Source organism: Bos grunniens, chromosome 22 (genome assembly GCF_055505025.1).
Source record: "Bos grunniens cultivar Pamir isolate PY7600 chromosome 22, Bosgru_T2T1.0, whole genome shotgun sequence".
Taxonomy (NCBI): Eukaryota; Metazoa; Chordata; class Mammalia; order Artiodactyla; family Bovidae; genus Bos; species Bos grunniens.
Genome location: NC_141186.1, coordinates 8,025,707 through 8,046,231, shown reverse-complemented (window position 1 = coordinate 8,046,231; position 20,525 = coordinate 8,025,707). Strand labels below are relative to the sequence as shown.

The 20,525-nt window shown below is 38.6% G+C and overlaps 1 protein-coding gene across 50 annotated transcripts in view; it reads left to right on the top strand.

Moving 5' to 3' along the window:
• The window catches only part of CLASP2 (cytoplasmic linker associated protein 2), a 174,938-nt gene extending 168,685 nt beyond the window's left edge, over positions 1-6,253 (top strand). For 45 of the 50 annotated variants that reach the window (XM_086365750.1, XM_086365748.1, XM_086365744.1 and 42 more), the window contains 3 exons: positions 1,175-1,381; positions 2,457-2,573; positions 4,500-6,253. In XM_086365750.1, coding sequence (XP_086221876.1) covers positions 1,175-1,381; positions 2,457-2,573; positions 4,500-4,586 — 411 coding nt within the window. In that variant the 3' untranslated portion in view covers positions 4,587-6,253. The remainder of the gene's footprint in view (positions 1-1,174; positions 1,382-2,456; positions 2,574-4,499) is intronic. The other 5 variants (XM_086365751.1, XM_086365746.1, XM_086365738.1 and 2 more) reach the window with 1 other exon arrangement.
• Positions 6,254-20,525: the final 14,272 nt, after the last annotated feature.

The following is a 20,525-nucleotide window of genomic DNA, read 5'->3' as shown; positions in this document are numbered from 1 at the left end:
GTTATCCACCTTCTGAGCCAAATAAGGCCGGCAGCATACCAATTTTTACAAAAGATAAAATTGATATCCTTAAGCTATTACAGCCAAAATTAGCCCTTGGTCTACTGACTTCCCAGGGGCTTCCCTGGTGACTCAGTGGTAAAGAACCTGCCTGCCAATGCAGGAAACATGGGTTTGATCCTTGGGTTGGGAAGATCCCCTGGAGTAGGAAATGGCAACCCATTCCAGTATTCTTGCCTGGGAAATCCCATGGACAGAAGAGCCTGGTGGGCTACAGTCTATGGAGCCGCAAGAGTGAGACACAATGTAGCAGCTAAACAACAGCAGCTTCTGATTTCCAGTGTATTTTCCATTTTTCCTTTCTAAACCTCTCAGGTTGAGAGCATAAGTGAGACAATACCAAAAATAGCCACAGAAGCAGTAATCTTTATATCTTTTCAAGAGTATCTTTAGAGATTACAGAGTCCAATAAAAATAGAGATAACTTTTTCTTCTTGCAAAACCAGCATCTTACCTGCCCAAGTCCAGTATAGAAGGAAAGAAAATCATTATGAACAGTAGGGGAAATAAACTGTTAATTTGATAACATATTAATGAAATGACTTTTATTTTATTCTGTAATAATGTGATAAAAGGGGCACAAGCCATCCTGGAGTTGAGGGTCCTAACAGTGAGCAGGGTCTCAGCATGGCTGATCTGAGGACTCCAGTGACAGGGTAGTCTAGGTGGACAGAGCCTCCGCTCCCCTGCAGAACTCGACCACAATATCGTGTTCAAACTGCTTTAATCGTTAAACCAAGCCAGCATTAAGAGAGTACAGAAAAATAAAGACATAGTCCCCAAACTCCCAAAATTCATATATTTTTATATATAGAAACCTTTTGATTGCAGGCACAGAAATTGCTTTTTGGTATCGCCAAACCTTCTATATTACAGCACTGAACAAAAATGTAACCCAATAAATACATGCTGTTTATTTTTTAAAAAGAGAGAGAACACAGAAGAAGGAAGAATGATATAATAAAGCCCCATGTATCCGTTTAGTTACTTTCATGTTTTCAAAGAAAACTCCAGATCCCACGTTGTATTATGTATTTCATGAAATGTGCACACCCAGGACACAGCACACATTTTACAGAATCACTTCCCTGCTCAGTATTGCCCTCTGTCCTAGGTGGTGAGATCTGCTGAGGAGGCCGCATCAGTGTTGGCCACTTCCATCAGCCCGGAGCAGTGCATCAAAGTGCTGTGTCCCATCATCCAGACTGCAGACTACCCCATCAACCTGGCTGCCATCAAAATGCAAACAAAAGTAATCGAGAGAGTGTCCAAGGAAACGCTTAACCTGCTTTTGCCAGAGATCATGCCAGGCCTAATACAGGTAAGCAGTAAAACTTGGAGAAAGAAGCTGTGTTGATACACTGGGGATTCAGTTATTTTAGGTACTTGGCCAGTGTCATGACCAAGCTTCCTGCTGTCTTGGGGTGTTCAGAGCAAAAGACTTCCGATAGCTAGCTCTGTGTGTGTGTGTGTGTGTAGGGGTTGGGGGGTAGTATACACATAACATAAAACTTAACTGTTTAGTGTGGTAACGGAGCATTTAATGTGGTTTTGTCTATGCATACAAACCCATACATATAAAAACTCTTTAACAAAAACGGGATCTTATTTTGTGACATGCTTTGCTTAAGTTAATCAAAGACTATGAACCTTTTCCATAGAATGGAACCTTTTACTATTCCATTCTAATAAATACTGTGCTATAGTATAATTTTAATGACTAGTATTAAATAGTGTGTGTGTAAGATGCCATCATTCGTTTCTTTGTGCATCTATAGTATTAGCTTTGTGACTCTGTTCTAAGCTGCAGCTACTAAGTTGTGAGGTCCTTGAAGATAAGATCCAAATGTCTTCCTTCTTTATCTGTGCTTTGGTGCTAAGAACAGAATATACATAATTGGTGTGTGTCACACATACAGTAGTGGACATGAATAAATGTTTGTTGGATAAATAACTTAGAGTAATGGTAGGGATGGGCCAGATGTTAATTTAATTCAGCCTGGATTAGAGGAGTACCCTGACTGCTAGGCCAGAGAGGTTAGGTTTTATTCATTAGTGAGGAGCTGCTAAATACCCTAAAGCTGAAGGCTTTAGAAAGGTTAATTCAGAGACTTTTGCAGGCACTAGGGTGGCCTCAGAGCCAGAGATTGTAGCTCACCAGGCTAAATAAGAAAGACCCTGATAAAAAAGGCTGACAGTGGAGTGGGAGTGCTCAAGGGGAAAGGGAGGAGGGAAAGGGACGTCTCTGCCTGAAAAGGTGAAAAGTTAACTTCACCCAGTCAGTAAAACTCTCTCGTCAGCACGCTTAACATCTTCTCTCTGAGTTGTAGTTCTGTTTCTGTGCCATGGTGCTTTTCTCAGATCCTGCAGGAGTACTAACAAGGATTTCTTCCCAGGGTTATGATAATTCGGAAAGCAGTGTTCGGAAAGCTTGTGTCTTCTGCCTGGTGGCTGTTCATGCAGTAATTGGTGATGAACTAAAACCACATCTCAGTCAGCTCACTGGCAGTAAAGTAAGTAGGGCTGCTCTCTCCTAAAGATGGTGGCCATGGGGCGCTCTTCAAAATGTACTTCTTCATGTGTGTTGAAGGGTAATTTGTTACTTGACTTTTAATTAGGCTTTAAGCATCCAGCCTAAGTCCTCTTACCCTTGGCAGTTTAGCTATCTGTACTTTCCCGTCTGTCACTCAAGTGAAGTCAGCGGTTTGTAGGATAGTTGGTAGATTGCTGTGAAAAAAATGTCTGCTGCTTCTGGTTGTTCCTGATCACCAGCTCACTCTTCCCACTCTTACACTCAGTTCTTACCCCTATGACTGTTTAAAAATAAATAGAAAAAGGGGAAAAGAATAAGTAGCAGTTGGAAATTCCCTGGATGTCCTGTGGTTAAGGGTCTGTGCTTCCACTGTAGGGGGACAAGGTTCTCCCCCTGGTTGGGGGCCGCAGATGGCACACGCCACATAGTGCAGCCGAAAAAAGAGAAAAACAGAATAAAGTGTGGTTGTATATTCATGGATTTATATGTACCAAATTATGGAACACTAGAACATTTTTTAAATTCTCCCCTATGAATTACAATAATCAAATATTTGTTCTCATTCTCTTTCTGCTCTTACTATGGTCACCATAAATGTTTAATTTTTATTTGACATGTTAAAATAAATTTTACAATTAGTCCTTAAGATGTAAAAAACATCGGTCTTGTTTTCTTCATTTCTTTGGTATCATCAAAACCTTAAATCTGTTCTAAAGGGTGAGGATAAACTATGATTGTTGAATTATGGTTTATGAACCAGTTAGCAGGACACTCACCTTCATTTAAAAAGTTTCCACAAATCCTAACAATTGTAATTACTATAATCAAAATTATTTTCTAAGTAGCAAAAGGGAATAAGAAATACATATAAAGGAAAAAGAACTCAAATGTATACCTTACATTAAAACCTATACAAGTTATAGATAGATTAAAGCAGTGATTCCTAACCTTTTCTATATTACAGACCACTTTGAGCTTTGGGTATAATCGCATCTCAAGAAAAATAAACTTATCCAGAAAATTTTACACCTAGTTTCAGAGGGTTCAGTGAGCCACTGAATGCCATGGATGCTGGGTTAAACCATTGGATCAAAGCATAAATGTTAAGAAAAGAAAATTTTGAACAACTGCGTGGTTTTCAGAGGAAAAAGTTTTCTGAGTTTTGTGAAAAGTTAGGTCCTGATAAGCCAAAGTTATCTGTAGAAGAATTAAAATTCATCACTTTATCAGCATACTAGGCAGCCAGTAGTAATGTTGCATGTGAAGACAATAAGAAGGTGGGAAAAATATTTGAGAATGACATTTGGTTAAAAAACAAAAAGTAAAAAACAGAATTGTATGTGCTTTGATTCCAAACTATAAAAATATGATCTCATACAGTACAGACTGCAAAATGACAGAGAAATCAAAAACATACCTCTTAGGAGAGTAATGACATAGTTGTCTGCGATCTTCGGTGCTGGAACCCAAAAGCCTAATTTCGTCTCCTGGCCCACTGCTCTCTACCCTTTTGACCTTCGGCAGGGATGGTACATCCTGAATCTCAATTTCCTCATCTCTAAAATGTTGTGAAGATAAAAAGATAGAATGTAAGGCAGCATATTGTATAGCACATAATGCGCAAATGTTTACCATTTTTGTCCTAATGATGACTTCTTTAAGTGTTATATGTTAATCACTTTAACAGTTTTTGAAAAGGCATGCTAGAATACTCAGTCATGAACAAAACTAAGACTTAAATTTTTTTTTAATTCTTAATTATCAACAATAACTAGTGCATTATAATAACTCCTCAGTCTAAAATACCTTTTGAAGCTTGCATATGTGTATAATTTTTTTTAATGAGCATCTCAGGATAATTTAGAGCAGCTTGCTCAAATGACATGTGTTTGGCTTGAATCTGCAGATGAAGCTACTGAATCTGTACATCAAACGTGCACAGACAGGTTCTGGAGGAGTTGACCCCACTACTGACGTTTCCGGACAAAGTTAGTGAAGCTGACAGAAGTGAACCAGGTCTCTCAAAGAAAGGACAGACAGACCACCCTCATCAATGAAAGGAAATTTTCAGATACATCTTTTGAAACTTACCACTGTTTCCCAGTTTTAGTTTTTTGTTTTGTTTTGTATTTTCCGTAACAGAGGACTATCCTCAGTCTGCATGTAACTTTTACAATAGTTGTTCCAAATTCAAGAAGAAGCAGTATTAACATCAGTTGATCAATACAAAGTAATTTTTAATCTAACTCATCATTTCACACGTTTGTACTTCTTTGTCTTCCCATTAACCTTTGCCAGTGTTACAATTGTATAATTTTTTTTTTTTTAATGCTGGTTAAACAGGAATGCTTAAAGCTTTAAAGTTTAACAGTCTAAAACATTTTTTTTTGGCCTTTATTCAAATGCAGAATAGTATTTTTATTGCTACTTTAAGTTTTGTTCCGTATCATGTCCTATGCTAGAAATACTGAAATGATGTGAAACAAAGCAGGACTGATTTGAACTCCAGCTGGACCCTGTTGGTGTGATGGTGATACATGTCGTTAGTTGCAACTTCTTTGGGGTGATCTGTAGTTTAAAACTAAGACCTCAAAGAAACTTTACAGAACCAGCCAGTTCTGTAAAGCTGGTATCATTTGTTGGTTGTTGACCTTGCCACGTTTATTTAAAACCATGTCCCCTCTCTGATCCCTTAAGAAAGCTGCACCAAATCATCAGCCTGTGTTTTTCTTGTTACTTATTCAAGTAGAAGGTTTCATTGCAGGGTTTTTTGGTTTGTTTATCTTGGTTGTGAATGATGCTTTTTTATTTATTGATATCAAATTCACTTATGAATAAACTTGATAATGGAAACAGACAAAAAGAAAGCAAGTGCATGTGTGTCCTTGACCGTCTTCTGTTTCTCATTTAACGAACAAACTAATGATCGCGAATGGGAGTCAACCAGCACCTTTTCTTTATATGGTGGAACCTGGTTTCCTTTTGCCATGAAATTGTCTTACTTGAAAACATTGATCCTGATGAGAGAGAAGATGGTGCCAAGGCTATTAATATCTTCATGTAATGGGCTCAAATTCTCTACCTCTTCAGGGCTAATACTTTTAACTGAGCTGCTGCCTATATAGTGTCTTTTGGAAAACTACTAAAAGGGTGATTTTCTGTTACTTTTTAGCAAATTTTTTAATCACCTTTTGCTACACCTCTTATTTTCATGTGCAGCCAACTTTAAAAAATTACCGGTTTTTGGTGAAAGGCAGATTAGATCATATGGAACCAGGATACTAATGATTTCTTACCTTGACTTTTTTTTTGATCTTAACATAAAGTGAATTTGACTGGAAAGGCAAATGGCTATTAGGGAAGCAATTTGCTATTGTTAACAGAGTTATCTGTACTTTCTTTGTTTAATTGAAAAAAAAATGTAGAAATGTATGTAAAGAATTTAAGACAAGAGTACTGAATGGATGATTTGTCATAGGCTTTTACCTTCCTTTGTTTTTGTTCTAGCAGCAGGAAAATAGTTTCTCTACATCACCCCCCCCCTTACCTGTAACAATTTTGTTTTCTACTGTTAATTACATTGTGTATTTATAGTTCTATGCTTACTGTTGTGCATATACTGGCAATAAAACTGTACATAACATTACTTGAAAAAATTAACAATGTATATCAGTTGTTTTTCTGTCTTACTGTGTGGCAAGTCACTTATCTCCTAACTAGGATTTTAAAAGCTTTTAGAAAATCCTATATCAGTGGTGTTATCATGAATTTGTAAGTGCATCTGAAGAGAAGATTTGTCAAGAGTAGCGACCACAATCCAATGTATATATCTCTAAATGCATGTATATATTATCGCTTATCCTTGAAAGAGTATTTTAAGCATTGAACTTGTCTCAGTAATGTTTTGTTTCATGACCTTGGTATGTTTTACAATCATTTTGGATCGAAATATTAATTTAATTTTGACCTCTTTAAGGTCCTGCTCTAACTACTGTTGACAAGTAAATAGAGTGACATAACCTGAATAATAACTCTACTTGAAAACTTAGATCACACACCTGGCGCGTAAAGGCAGGCACTCAAGAAATGAATGGGTAACAGAAGATTATGGTTTAATGTGACAAGGTAGAAAGCTAAGTCACGTTTAAAGTTCTATTATTTCAGTTGATAAGACTATAAGAAAGTTACTGTTGACTATTCAGATTGCTATTTACAATACCTTTAATTTGTTCATTTCAGAAACATCTTAAGATGTCAGCTATTAAAGAATGGTGATAAAAAGCTACTGGTTAATTTTTTTTTCTTTCTACTTTTCTCCCCTAAGCATCAGTGTCATTCATTTACCCACGCTGCTGAAAACCAATTAAAAAAGCATGTAATTCCATGTTTTAAAACATGTTTGTTTCTTGTGGGTTTTCAAAATCTTTAATAGACTTTTGACATTTTCAAGTAAGATATGGTTTGAATTTGAGGTTTCAGATTTGGAGTAAATGCACTCTATTCCTTCATATTTTATTAGAAACTTAGGTCAAAACAACTTTTTACCAAGTTATGTCTAACATTAAAAAGCTGAAATCTTCAGGCCAGATCTATTTGTAAATTCAAGTGTTTCTTGTTAATTTAGAATAACATTTACAGTAAAAAGAAACGAGAATTGGTAATATTACTCCATAATATATGAGGTGTTTTTTTTTTCTGAAACATTTTTTATTGAAGTATAGATGATTTACAGTGTTGTGTAAGATTCTGGTGTACAGCAAAGTGCTAAGTTATACATACATATTCTTTACCATATTCTGTTTCATTATAAGTTATTATAGGATATTGAATATAGTTCCCTGTGCTATATGGGGGTGTGTGTGTGTGTGTATAATATTTTATAAATAATAGTTTTTATCTGCTAATCCCAAACTCCTAATTTATCCCTCCCCCCCCATAAGGGTTGTTTTTTTTTTTTCTTAACCTTTGACATCTTTGCTTCCTGTATTGTTTTAGTTCATTTTATTGTAGTTAATCAGTATAGTTTTATAGCCATACAAATGCAAGGTCCAGAGTTAAGCTTTAAAAAACCTTGTCAGTTAAAAAGTTGTCCATGGCTATTGTGGAATATTTGGAAAATTTGCAAAAGAAATTACCTCTTAATAGCACCACTTGAGATGATCTGTGTTGCTCTTTTGTGGATTGGATTGCTAAAATAATCCATTTGACTTAATGCTGAAAACGATAAAGGAACTTGTTGTTGTGTTAGTCACTCAGTCGTGTCCGACTCTTTGCAACCCCATGGACTGTAACCCACCAGGCTCCTCTGTCCATGGGGTTCTCCAAGCAACAACACTGGAGTAGGTTGCCATTTCCTTCTCCAAAAAGGAATATTAAGTTTTATTAACCAGAGAATGAAAAGTTTAGATTTCAAAACTAAGGTTTTGAATTCATGTGTTCTGTGCATGTATTTTAACATTACATTTTGAATATATTCTCTATTTGTTTTTCTATAGGATGATGTCTCATGACAGCGAAATATTCCTTGGTATGTGTGCAGCATAATCCTGGGTTGTAGACCTTTGCTGAATATTCCTGTAACAAATAGCTACATCTATGGCACATCTCTCATTATTTCATACTAGGTAACTTTATAGATGTCTTTGCTATGAAATTGCCAAATGTAGAAAGATATCACTTATTTAAAGATTTCCTAGTTACTTAAATAGCTGTGTCTAAATTATTCTAGCTGGGTTTAAATTATTCATGTAATAGTAATCAAAAGTAAAACAAGAAAATACAAGAAATCTTTATATGTGTAAGAATTTCAGTATCTCAGATTTACCTACATTCATTCATGCAAAAGATACCTGAGTATTTGCCTTCACTGACCCAAAGTAGAGCAGATAACCATGATGCAGTGTGGTTAGTGCTCTTGTAGAGAATAACACACAAGGTGTTGATGGGAGGTAGGGAATGGGGGTGACGGTGCACATAAGGTGTAATCACAGAAGGCTTCCTAGAAGAGGTGAGGCGTAAACTTTGTCTAGAGCTAAATGGGTCTGAGACTTACTGGGGTTACAGAACCGGAACAACAGAGGGAAGCCAAAGAGCAAGGCAATGCTAGGGCTATATGTGCAGTAAGTAGCATTAGGGTGTATCACTAGAACTTTTTAAACCATGGTTTGTTTGATAAAGGTAAAAAAAAAATTCATTCTCTCTTAAAATTCCCATAAAAGATCTTCTCCCCCCAAATCTGTGCATTCTCACAATCAAAAAAAAAACAAAACTTGGATATAGCTTTTCTTTCCGTGGTTTTAGTTCAAAAGTTTTCCTTTTCTTACACAGTTATAATACTGTATCCGCTTTCCAGACTGAACATGCCTTTTGTATCTACCCAACTGGCCATCATTACACAGCTTGGTTTAGCTGGAACATGGGATGCCAGTGGAGACTGGCACCTGACTGGGTACTAGTACTCATCTAACTGAACGAAGGAGTTCACCGAAGACAAGCTGAAAAACAGCATGATTATAGAATTAACATCACAGACCCCTCAATTTTACATACTCCGAAAACTTCAGAAGTGAGTTGGTTTTTAGGTTACAATTTTTTTTCCAGATTGGTCTCTATGAATCTGGTTCTGATTATCATTATTTACCTAGTAAATGTTTGAGCACCTGCTGTGCATTTGAAAATGAAAGTCGCTCAGTCGTGTCCAACTCTGTTCGACCCTATGGACTATACAGTCCATGGAATTCTCTAGGCCAGAATACTGGAGTGGGTAACCTTTCCCTTCTTCAAGGGATCTTCCCAACCCAGGGATCGAACCCAGGTCTCCTGCATTGTAGATGGATTCTTTACCAGCTGAGCCACCAGGGAAGCTGTGTATCTGACACCTCTAAAATCTATCTGCTGTTAATATGTAGCTGTGGATCTGGTAAATGGGAGAAATGCATTAATAGGCTTTCAGAAATGGGATCGGTATAGGAGGAGTCGGCCTGTAACTCGGGGTAGAAAGTGCCCAGAGTGTTGCTTTTTGCAAACCATCCTGACCAGCTAGCCCTGAGTGCAGCCCCAGTCTCCCAGTATTTTTTTTCCTTAAGAATGTGTGAGAGCTTCCCAGTAGCACAGTGGTGAAGAATCTGCCTGTAAGGCAGGAAACGCAGATTTAATCCATGGGTTGGGAAGATCCCCTCTAAGAAGGAATGGCTACCTACTCGAGTGTTCTTGCCTGGAGAATCCCATGGACAGAGGAGTCTGGTGGGCTACAGTCCGTGGGGTCACAAAGAGTCGGACATGACTGAGCATGCACAAAGAAAGTGAATCTGATATTTTTGGAGTGAGTGAACCTCATTCAGTCATGTCAGACTCTGCCACCCCCTGCATTTTAGCCTGCCAGGCTCCCCTGTCCATGGGATTCTCCAGGCAAGAATACTCGAGTGGGTATGCCATTCCCTCCTACAAGGGATCTTCCTGATCCAGGGATTGAACCCAGCTCTCCCTCATTGCAGGCAAATTCTTTACCATCTGAGCTACTATTTTATTGGAAGTCAGTGTAAAAAGAGAGTGCTTGCTGGTTTTAGTCTATAACCAGATTTATAACTTTAATTTTTATCAAAGTTCAGGTCAAAGTAGAGACTTACACTTGAGTTACTTCAACAAAGCAAGAAATGTGCTTTTTCTTCTCCATCCTCCTAAAACCACAGTTCTCTGGGATGATTTTGCCCACTGGAAGACATCTGGCAGTGTCGAGGCTGTTTTAGTTGTCAGAACTTGGTAAGGAAGTGCTACTGACATCTAGTGGGTGCAAGTCAGAGATGCTACTAAGCGTCTTACATGCACAGAACTGCCCCTCCAGCAACCCCCCTCAACAAAACAAGTATGCAGCCCCAAATGTCAGTAACGCCCAGGATGAGAAACCTTGCATCAAAGCAAAGGCGTGTCCATAGACAGCTGCGCTGGCAATACAGCCCAGTTTAAAAATGCCGAATCAGTTGTTTACACTAATGTTGAATAGAAAATGAAGAATCCAGAACTCATTTTCAGCTGAATTTTAGGGTAAATTTTCCCATGTTTTAATACATATGAGCTCACATGCCAAACATTCAACACAAAACATCGATCCCCAATTCTGTCCAAACTATTTTCTGTTCATTTTCTCCTGCCACCTACTCCATTCTGAAGTCTCAGTCTAATGCCTGGGTGCTAGGGTAGTCCTTCGCATTTTGCTCTTGTAAGAAAAATGGTAATTTTTATTTCTAAGAACTGATTTCTGGCTCTTGAGGTCAGAAAATTTCCATACAGCGAGGTTTTCTCTAGGTGTGCAGCAGTGTGGATGACCAAGAAGACGCCGAAGAATGGCCTTAAGGTTTGTTGAAAAGTATTAAAAACTTAATATTCAAATATTGTAGAACTCCACCTGTATGAGGTACCTAGAGACAGAAAGTTTAATACAATGGTGTTTGTCGGGTTTCAGGGAGGAGGGAAGAGGGAGTCCCTATTAAATGAAGGCACAGGATTACATGTTGCAGTGATGAAGAGTTCTGGAAATGGGTGTTGGTGATAGTTGCAAAACTGAATATGCTTAATAACACTGAACTAAACATTTTAAAATTATTAAGATGGTAAATTTTATGTTACATGCATTTTTACCACATATAAAAATAGCAAAAAAGTAATGATCATTAAGATAGGGTCAAAGTACAAAAGCTATTAAGAACTTTATTCACAACCTGATTACCATAAATGACTCTATGTAAAAATGTTTGGGTAAATAATATATCACATGATACCCGTGGTGTATCAGAGTAATATAAAAGAACAGAGGAGACAAGTTAAAGCGACTTACTTTTTAATTAATTTTTATTGGAGTATAGTTGCTTTACAGTGGTGTGATAGTTTCTGCTGTACAGGAAAGTGAATCAGCTATATATATATGTATAGCCCCTCTCTTTTAAATTTCCTCCCATTTAGGTCACCACAGAGCATTGAGTAGTTTCCTGTGCTGTACAGTAGGTTCTCATTAGTTATCTATTGTATGAAGCAACTCTTTCAAAAGTTGCATATTGACATGTATTGCCACAGAGATTGCAATAATTCAGTCATGGCTTCGTCTCTTGCACTCTCTACTCACTCTGTTCATACACTGATTTCAGTGATTCTGACTTCAGTGCTGATGTGTTTTTCTAAATTTGGCATATGGACTCGGACCCACTTTGTCTTAAGTCCTACCTTCTTTAAGGTTGTATCATACCGTAGGTAGATCTGCCACCCTCTGCCTCTTGTCACCACCCTCACCCTCTGCTGTTGCATTAGCTACTTGGCATCGGTCCCAGATTTCCTCATCTTCCCAAAAGAGGATAGTAGCAGAGAATGCGTTTTACAGAGGAACTGGTGCTCAAGTGCAGAGTCACTATTTCCAGCATTTGGACAACTTCGTCTCTCAAAACTCCCAGTTCCTCATCCACAGAATAGCAAAAACAGTAGCACTTAGCACATAAGAATATCGTGAGACCAAATGAAGTAATGCCTGTTTCTTGGACATAGCCGGAAGCTCCACAAGGGAGGGCCTTTACAGCTGCAGGCGGGGCACAGTGATTGAGCTGCCACCCTGGGCTGTTGCTGTCTTCCTTCATGCTGAGTCATTTCACCTCCTTGGATCTGAGCTTCTCCACCTAGCCATCACAGACTCAGCATTTCTTTTGCTAATTGCAGGGCTTTAAAAAGTTCTGTTTTTAATTGTAGTAAAAAAGGAAGCATGTAACATTGAATTCACCATTGTAGCCATTTTTAAGTATACAGTTCAGTAGTGTTAGGTACATTGGCATTGTTGTATAACAGATCTCTAGAACTTCATCTTGCAAAACTGAAATTCTGTTCCTATTAAACACTAATTCCCTTCCCCCTAGCCCTTGGCACCCATCCATCTACTTTCTGTTTTTATGATTCTGACAACTTTAGGTACATCATAGGAGTGGAATCATATAGTATCTGTCCTTTGGGGACTGACTTATTAAACACTTAGCATAACATCTCCAAGGTTCATCAGTGTTGTGGCATATACCAGGATTTCCTTCTTTTTAAGGCTGAATAATATTGCATTGTATCTACTACATTTCTTTATCCTTTCATCTATCCGTGCAAATTTGGCTTTTGAAATGCTGCATAGGCCCTTTTATTTAAAAAACCATTTATATATTTGTAACACTGTCTGCAATATTTGAACATAGGAAGTCTTAATGTTTATTTTATAAATGAATGCATTAGTAAATTAATTCAGTGAGTCTTTATCCAGATCTCAGAAAAACAGTACAGTCATCCTACATGTTTTCACATTTTGACTAGCTGCTCTGTATTTTAGCATGAAAGTATGTAATACTAATTGTTCTTTCCTATGTGTCAAGTTTTGTGCTGAGTACTTTACATGCATTAACTTTTTGTTCCAATCCTACACAACAAGTATTATCATCATCATCCCCAATTTACAGAATAGACTTAAGACTTAGAGAAGTTAATTGATTTGCCCAAGTTGTGTAGCTCAAGCTGTGTTTTAAACCCAGACTACAGCCAGAGATAGAAAACTTAATCTCTGTGCTATAAATACTCTAGTTATTGTACATGAACACTTGTAAGGTCCTCTCCCAATTTTGTGAATATTGGTGCCTTTTAAGATCTTAAAATCAATAACCATCTATGCATTTCAAAAATACTCCTTATATAGTTTGTATAACCGGTGCATAAAAAGTTTCTAAAATGCACACATCTCACCTATGGAAGTACAAAAGCTCTCAAAATAAGTAAAAAATAATGTTCATAGTCGTTAAAGAAGAGGATGCAATTTCCATATCCTCTGTCGTACTGGAAACATCGATAAAATGAGGCCTTATGATTCAACCCAAATGGGAAATTCCCTGGCAGTCCAGTGGTTAGGACTGTACACTTCCAATGCTGGGGGCCTGGGTTTGATCCCAGATGGGGAACTTAGATTCCACAAGCTCTGTGGTGTGACCAAAAAAGAAAATTTCACCCCAAACGTTTGTCTTGGACATGCTTGGTAACACAGTGTGACTAGGCAGGGCAGCCAGCTCCAGCCCTACCTAACATCTCACTGAGACTAATCCTGATTTCATCATCCTTTCCTACTGCCCTTCCTCCCTTTGCTTGCCTGTCTTCAAGCCTGGCTGGTGAGAGATGACTCAGGAAGAAGCCATACAGTAGCCCTAAGGAGGGATAGCCAGCCCAGACTGGAATACAGGTAGAGTAGGCTCCTACAGGTGTAGTAGGGGAATATCTTCAAGACGAGGAGGGAAAGAGGGAAGAGAAAGGGGGGGATTCATGTAATGAATGAATGTATTGGGAAGAAATTTTCTCACACTGTGGGAGTGGATGTAGGTGATATGACAAGCAAATGAAAAGTGAAGTATGTATCATAATATAGTATATGCTTAATTTTGAATATTTACACATAATGAGGGCTTCCCAGGTAGCTCCAGTATTTTTACCTGGAGAATTCCATGGACAGAGGAGCCTGACAGGCTCCAGTCCTCCGAGTTGCAAAGAGTCGGACACAACTGAGCAAGGACGACGACTACTGCTACTACTACGCATCATGATGGTAACAATAAAAGCTAACTTCACCAAAAAGCTGCATTAGCTGTGTTTGGGTGGGAGGTATATAGACTATTGAAACCTCACCTTCCCTTGAAAGTGAATAGATAGTGTCTAGAACTATGTATCAGGAGACATTGCTAAAGGTTAAAAGTGTGCTTTGGAAAGGGGCAACCTCATGAGAAGGGAGATTAGGACAGAGGACTGTGTTTTGTTGGATCTTTTTATTATTGGATTGTTTTGCTGTTTTTTAAAAAAATTTTATTGGAGTAGGGTTGGTTTACAGGGCTTCCCTTGTGGCTCAACTGGTAAAGAATCCCCCTGCAATGTGGGAGACCAGGGTTCAATCCTGGGTTGGGAAGATCCCCTGGAGAAGGGAAAGGCTACCGACTCCAGTATTCTAGCCTAGAGAATTCCATGGACTGTATAGTCCTTGGGGTCGCAAAAAGTCAGACATGAGTGAGTGACTTTCACTTTCAATTTTCATAGTTCATTTACAGTATTAGTTTCTGCTGTACAGCAAAGTGAATCCATTATGCATATACATATCTCCACTCTTTTTTTAGATTCTTTGCCCATATAGGCCATTACAGAGCATTGCGTAGAGTTCCCTCTGCTACACAGCAGGTCTTCATTAGCTATTTTATATATAGTAGTGTGAATATGTCAATCCCAGTCTTCCAGTGTATTCGTAGTAGATGTTTCAAGCCACATACTTCTGCCGCTTTGATTTTCTTAAAAAGTAAATGCCTTACACAAGCACTTGCAGATATTCATGGTGGCAAAAGCATAACCAATAAAAAACTAACACGTGTACATGATATGATTTTATAGTCTGGGGGGAAAGGGTTCATTCGAGATTGCAAGCAGGGATATAAAGACAGGGGGACCTGAAGAAAGAAAAAGAGTATAGAGATGTGAGGTATAGAGATGTGAGTATACAGGGGTATGACTTCATATATATTTCTTTTTTTTAAAGTCTTATCCCTACAAAAAAAAGCCTTCTCATCTTTTCCTCTGCTTCCTTGACCCAGTTTGCCCTTTTTTTCCTCTCTCTGTATTTAAACCAGTATTTATGCATTACAAACACCAATCTAAGTGATATCTCAATTCAGAGAATCCCCTACCACACCAGTAATCCATAATGGTACAATTGGGGCACACTGATTCTTGCTTTAGGTCCTTAGATCTCAGTTTTAACACCTTTCCTGCAAAAGAAGTTACCGTTGACATTTCTGATTTTAACATCATGTAAGTTTTGCTGTTTCATAGACCAGCATTTATAACATGACCCAGAAATTCATCAGTGCAGAAGCCCAGGCCTCACCTCAGACCTACAGAATCAGAATCTGCATTCTGTATTCTTTCTAACAAGCTCCGGGGTGTGTGATGGTTTGTGGTTCATATGCATATTAATGTATGAGAAGCACTGATCTAGAGGTATTGATGATAAATAGCACTGATGTTACTTATAATGCATAGTTCTTTGATTTCACAATCCTTTTAGCAATTGTCAAGCAGTTTATGGGCGCCACTTTAAGTCTTCCCAGTTAGCAGCGTGTTTGTGTGTTTTTACATTACATGTTCTTATAGGACATCTATGTACAAATGTATTAATGACAACCCTGAGTCACTTGTGTAACAAGAGCTTGGGCACCTATTGAAATGTCAGGCATTGCTCTAGGTATTTGTGCACTGAAAACTGGAGAAAAATGACTTCCCTCAGAGATTTATATTCTAGTTGAAGAGAAAAGATACGAAAAATACAGCATCCTTGAGATTACAGTGAAGACTGAGGGAAAAAAATCAGGGATGAGGATGCGTAGGAATCTTAAAAAGACCAGCAGTAAGACTTCACAGAGCAGAGTAGCAAGCAAAGAGGTAAAGGAAGTGAAGTGTGGAAGTGTCAATGTAAAAATTAATGATTTGTCACTCTAAGAAGGAAAGAGAAAGTTTTGTTCGAGCTACCCTGAGGGTTATAGCCCATGAGACAGACTTTCAGAAAGCTCTGAGGACTGTTCCCATGCATTGGAGGTCAAAGCACAGTTATATAAATTTTTGAGACAAAGGGTTGTACATCAAAGGAACTAACCTGTTGACAGTTTACATAATCCAACAAGGCGAATGGTGAATTACTGTGACCCCTTACAGGACTGAGAAAGGAATGTACCTCCTAAGGAGTTAACCTTGCTGGCACTGGGAGGAAATAGCATTTTTTGGGTGGGTGGCCTTCGCGTGTTTTCTAAAGGGATCTAGTTAATGTGTAATGGAGATGCATGATGCACACTGAAGGGGAGTGGATGGTGGCTCAAATGGACCAAGAGAGAATATGTTCAAATATCTTCTTGTCCCACCTTCACATATATAATTTTACTTTATCAGTAGCAGAATAATGACTTCCAAAGATGTCCAGTCCTAGTTCTGGGAAACTGTGAATATGTTACATTATATGGCAAAAGAGACTTTGCAGGCGGAAGAATCTAGAGCTGGGGAGGGTACCCTGGATTATCCTGGAAGTGGGCCCTATGTAATCATCATAAATGAAAGAAGGAGGCGGGACAGTCAGTCAGAGAAGGAGATGTGATGGCCACAGGTTGGACTGATGAGAGCCAAGGGGTGCCGGCAGCCTCCAAAAGCTGGAAGAGGCAGGGAACCAGCCTCTCCCCTAGAACGTCCAGAAGATACACAGCCCTGCCTTAACTCTCTAGTCCAGTGATACTTGTTTCAGACTTAGGACTTCCAGAGCTGTGAGATAATAAATTTGCATTATTTTAATCACCCAGGAATTTGTTACAGTGTATTAGGAAGCTAATACAGGGAGCTGGACATGTGGTTATGTAGACATGCTAACTGCTTTAGCAAACACCTCCAAAATTGCAGTAGCTTGGGAATTCCCTGAAGGGCCACTGCAGTGGCCGGGTTCAACCCCTGGTTGGGAAACTAAGATCCCGCAATGGTCTTGGCATGGCCAAAAAAAAGACTAAAAACAAATGTAGTTGTGACCTTTAATTGAATTCTGGATTAAAGAAAAAACTATAATAAACAATTTAAGGACAAATGGAGAGATTCAGAAATGGATAAAATAATATACATTAATGATATATAATAATAGAAAATAAATAACTTCTTTAATTGAAGTTAAAAACTTGGGGATGTAATGAAGATACTATAATTCTGTTAGAGAATTTCTTTACTCTTAGAATACATTGTGAAGTATCTATGTAAGGATGTCATGAAATCTGCAACTTAATTTCACATGTTTAAGCAAATAATAGGTGGATAAAGAGAAAAAACAAATACAATATTAACAATAGTCATATATCACTAAAGAATATATAGGTGATCATTTTCATGTTCTTTCAAATTTCCTATAAGTTTAAAAAATTTTAAATACATAGAGAAAAAATAAGAAAGATTTAAGGTAGTTTGGAGAAGCATAATATTAAATTTGTCTAGGAGGAAAAAAAATTACCTGTTCTGTTTTTGTTTTTGTTTTTTGAGATAAAGGGCATTTGGAAGCATATGGATTACCAGAACCACACAATTCTCTAGGTTAGAATGTTTTCAGTCATTCATCATAGAGTAAAACATTCAAGAAACTGCCATGTGTCTGGGGCATCTCAGTGAAATGACTGACTATAAGCTGTAGCACTGTCCACATTGACATATGGTCAAATAGCATTTCATCCTTTGTTGGTTTTATGACATAGTCAAAGACACCATGACAGATGTCTGTGCTTGGATTGCCTGCTTATCCAGGGCACAGTAGTCAGCTCATTCTTGTTGACGGGATACGTCAGAGACTCTTTGGAGATTACACACAAGAGCAAACACATAATGCTTATCGTGAACTGTGCAGAGTTTCAAGCTCAGTCAATGTATTATTTAATCTTCATAACGACTCCATAAAGAACATATACTATTATCTCCATTTTACACATGAAGAAGCTAAGGTAAAGAGGGGTTTTGTAACTAGTCTTAGATCACACAGTAATAATTGGCAGAGCTGGAATTCAAATCCAAATTTAGCTCCACTGTCTAACCTACTGACTCCTGTTCAGAAGAGTACCTGACCCTTACTTGTGGTTATGCATTCTTTCAATACATGGTGTTCATATTCTTAGTGACATACTTCCAGTTCTCAAAGTCTGGTTGAAGGGCATTCTCCCATGCAACTACAGAACCAGGAAGGTAACATTCTAATTTTATTTTTTAATATTTATTTGACTGCACCAGGTCTTGTTGCAGCACACAGGATTAGTTCGATCTTTGTTGCATGCTCTTATTTGGGTTCTAGTTCTCTGACCAGGGATTGAACCCAGGCCTCCTGTACTGGGAGCACAGAGTCTTAGCCACGGGACCACCAGGGAAGTTCTAACATTCTCATGTCAAAGGCAAAGGGCTTTTATCAAATCCTACCTAATTATATTGTTATCCACCAACCTCACAATGAGCATATTTGTTAACTGTTTCAGGAACAAATTTTAATAGTTTTTTGTCCAGCTGACTTGAAGTATTTCAAATATTTTCCTGCCTACTTGTTTGTTCAGTTCAGTCGCTCACTCGCATCCAACTCTTTGCAACCCCGTGGACTTCAGCACACCAGGCTTTCCTGTCCATCACAAATTCCTGGAGCTTGCTTAAACTCATATCCATCAAGTTGGTGATGCCATCCAACCATCTCATCCTCTGTTGTCCCCTTCTCCTCCTGCCTTCAATCTTTCCCAGCATTGGTCTTTTCCAATGAGTCAGTTCTTCCATCAGGTGGCCAAAGTATTGGAGTTTCAGCTTTAGCATCAGTCCTTCCAGTGAATATCCAGGACTCATTTCCTTTAGGATGAACTGATTGGATCTCCTTGCAGTCCAAGGGACTCTCAAGAGTCTTCTCCAACACCACAGTTCAAAAGCATTGATTCTTTGGTACTCAGCTTTCTTTATGGTCCAACTCTCACATCATGACTACTGGAAAAACCTTAGCTTTGACTTGACAGACCTTTGTTGGCAAAGTAATGTCTCTGCTTTTTAATATGCTAGAATCCCAGGGACGGGGAAGCCTGGTGGGCTGCCGTCCATTGGGTCACACAGAGTCGGACACGACTGAAACAACTTAGCAGCAGCAGCAGCTAGGTTGGTTATAGCTTTTCTTCCAAGGAGCTGCTGCTGCTGCTAAGTCGCTTCAGTTGTGCCCGACTCTTAGCGACCCCGTGGACTACAGCCTACCAGGCCCCTCCGTCCATGGGATTTTCCAGGCAAGAGTACTGGAGTGGGTTGCCATTGCCTTCTCCACTTTCAAGGAGCAAGCATCTTTTAATTTCATGGCTGCAGTCACCATCTGCAGTGATATTGGAGCCCAAAAAAATAAAGTCTGTCACTGTTTCCATTGTTTCCCCATCTATTTGCCATGGAGTGATGGGACCAGATGCCGTGATCTTAGTTTTTTTGAATGTTGAGTTTTAAGCCAGCTTTTTCACTCTCCTCTTTCACATTCATCAAGAGGCTCTTTAGTTCCTCTTCACTTTCTGCTATAAGGGTGGTTTCATCTGCATATCTGAGGTTATTGATATTTCTCCCTGAAATCTTGATTCCAGCTTATGCTTCATGCAGCCTGGCATTTTGCATGATTTTAATGCATATAAGTTAAATAAGCAAGATGACAATATACAACCTTGACGTATTCCTTTCCCAATTTTGAACTAGTCCGTTGTTCCATTTGCAGTTCTAACTGTTGCTTCTTGACCTGCATCCAGGTTTCTCAGGAGGGGTAAGGTGATCCGGTATTCCCATCTCCAAGAATTTTCCACAGTTTGTTATGATCCACACAGTCAAAGTCTTTAGCATAGTCAATGAAGCAGAAGTAGGTGTTTTTCTGGAATTCTATTGCTTTTTCTATGATCCAACGGATGTTAGCAATTTGACCTTTGGTTCCTCTGCCTTTTCTAAATGCAGCTTGAACATTTGGAAATTCTCAGTTCACATATTGTTGAAGCCTCACTTGGAGGATTTTGAGCATTACTTTGCTAGCATTTGAGATGAGTGCAATTGTGCAATAGTTTGAACATTCTTTGGCATTGCCTTTCTTTGGGATTGGAATGAAAACTGACCTTTTCTAGTCCTGTGGCCTCTGCTGAGTTTTCCAAATTTGCTGACATATTGGGTGTAGCACTTTCACAGCATCATCTTTTAAGATTTGAAATAGCTCAGCTGGAATTCCATCACCTACACTATCTTTGTTCGAAGTGATTCTTCCTAAGGTCCACTTGACTTCAGACTCCAGGATGTCTGGCTCTAGGAGAGTGATCACACTATTGTGGTTATCTGGGTCATGAAGATCTTTTTTGTACAG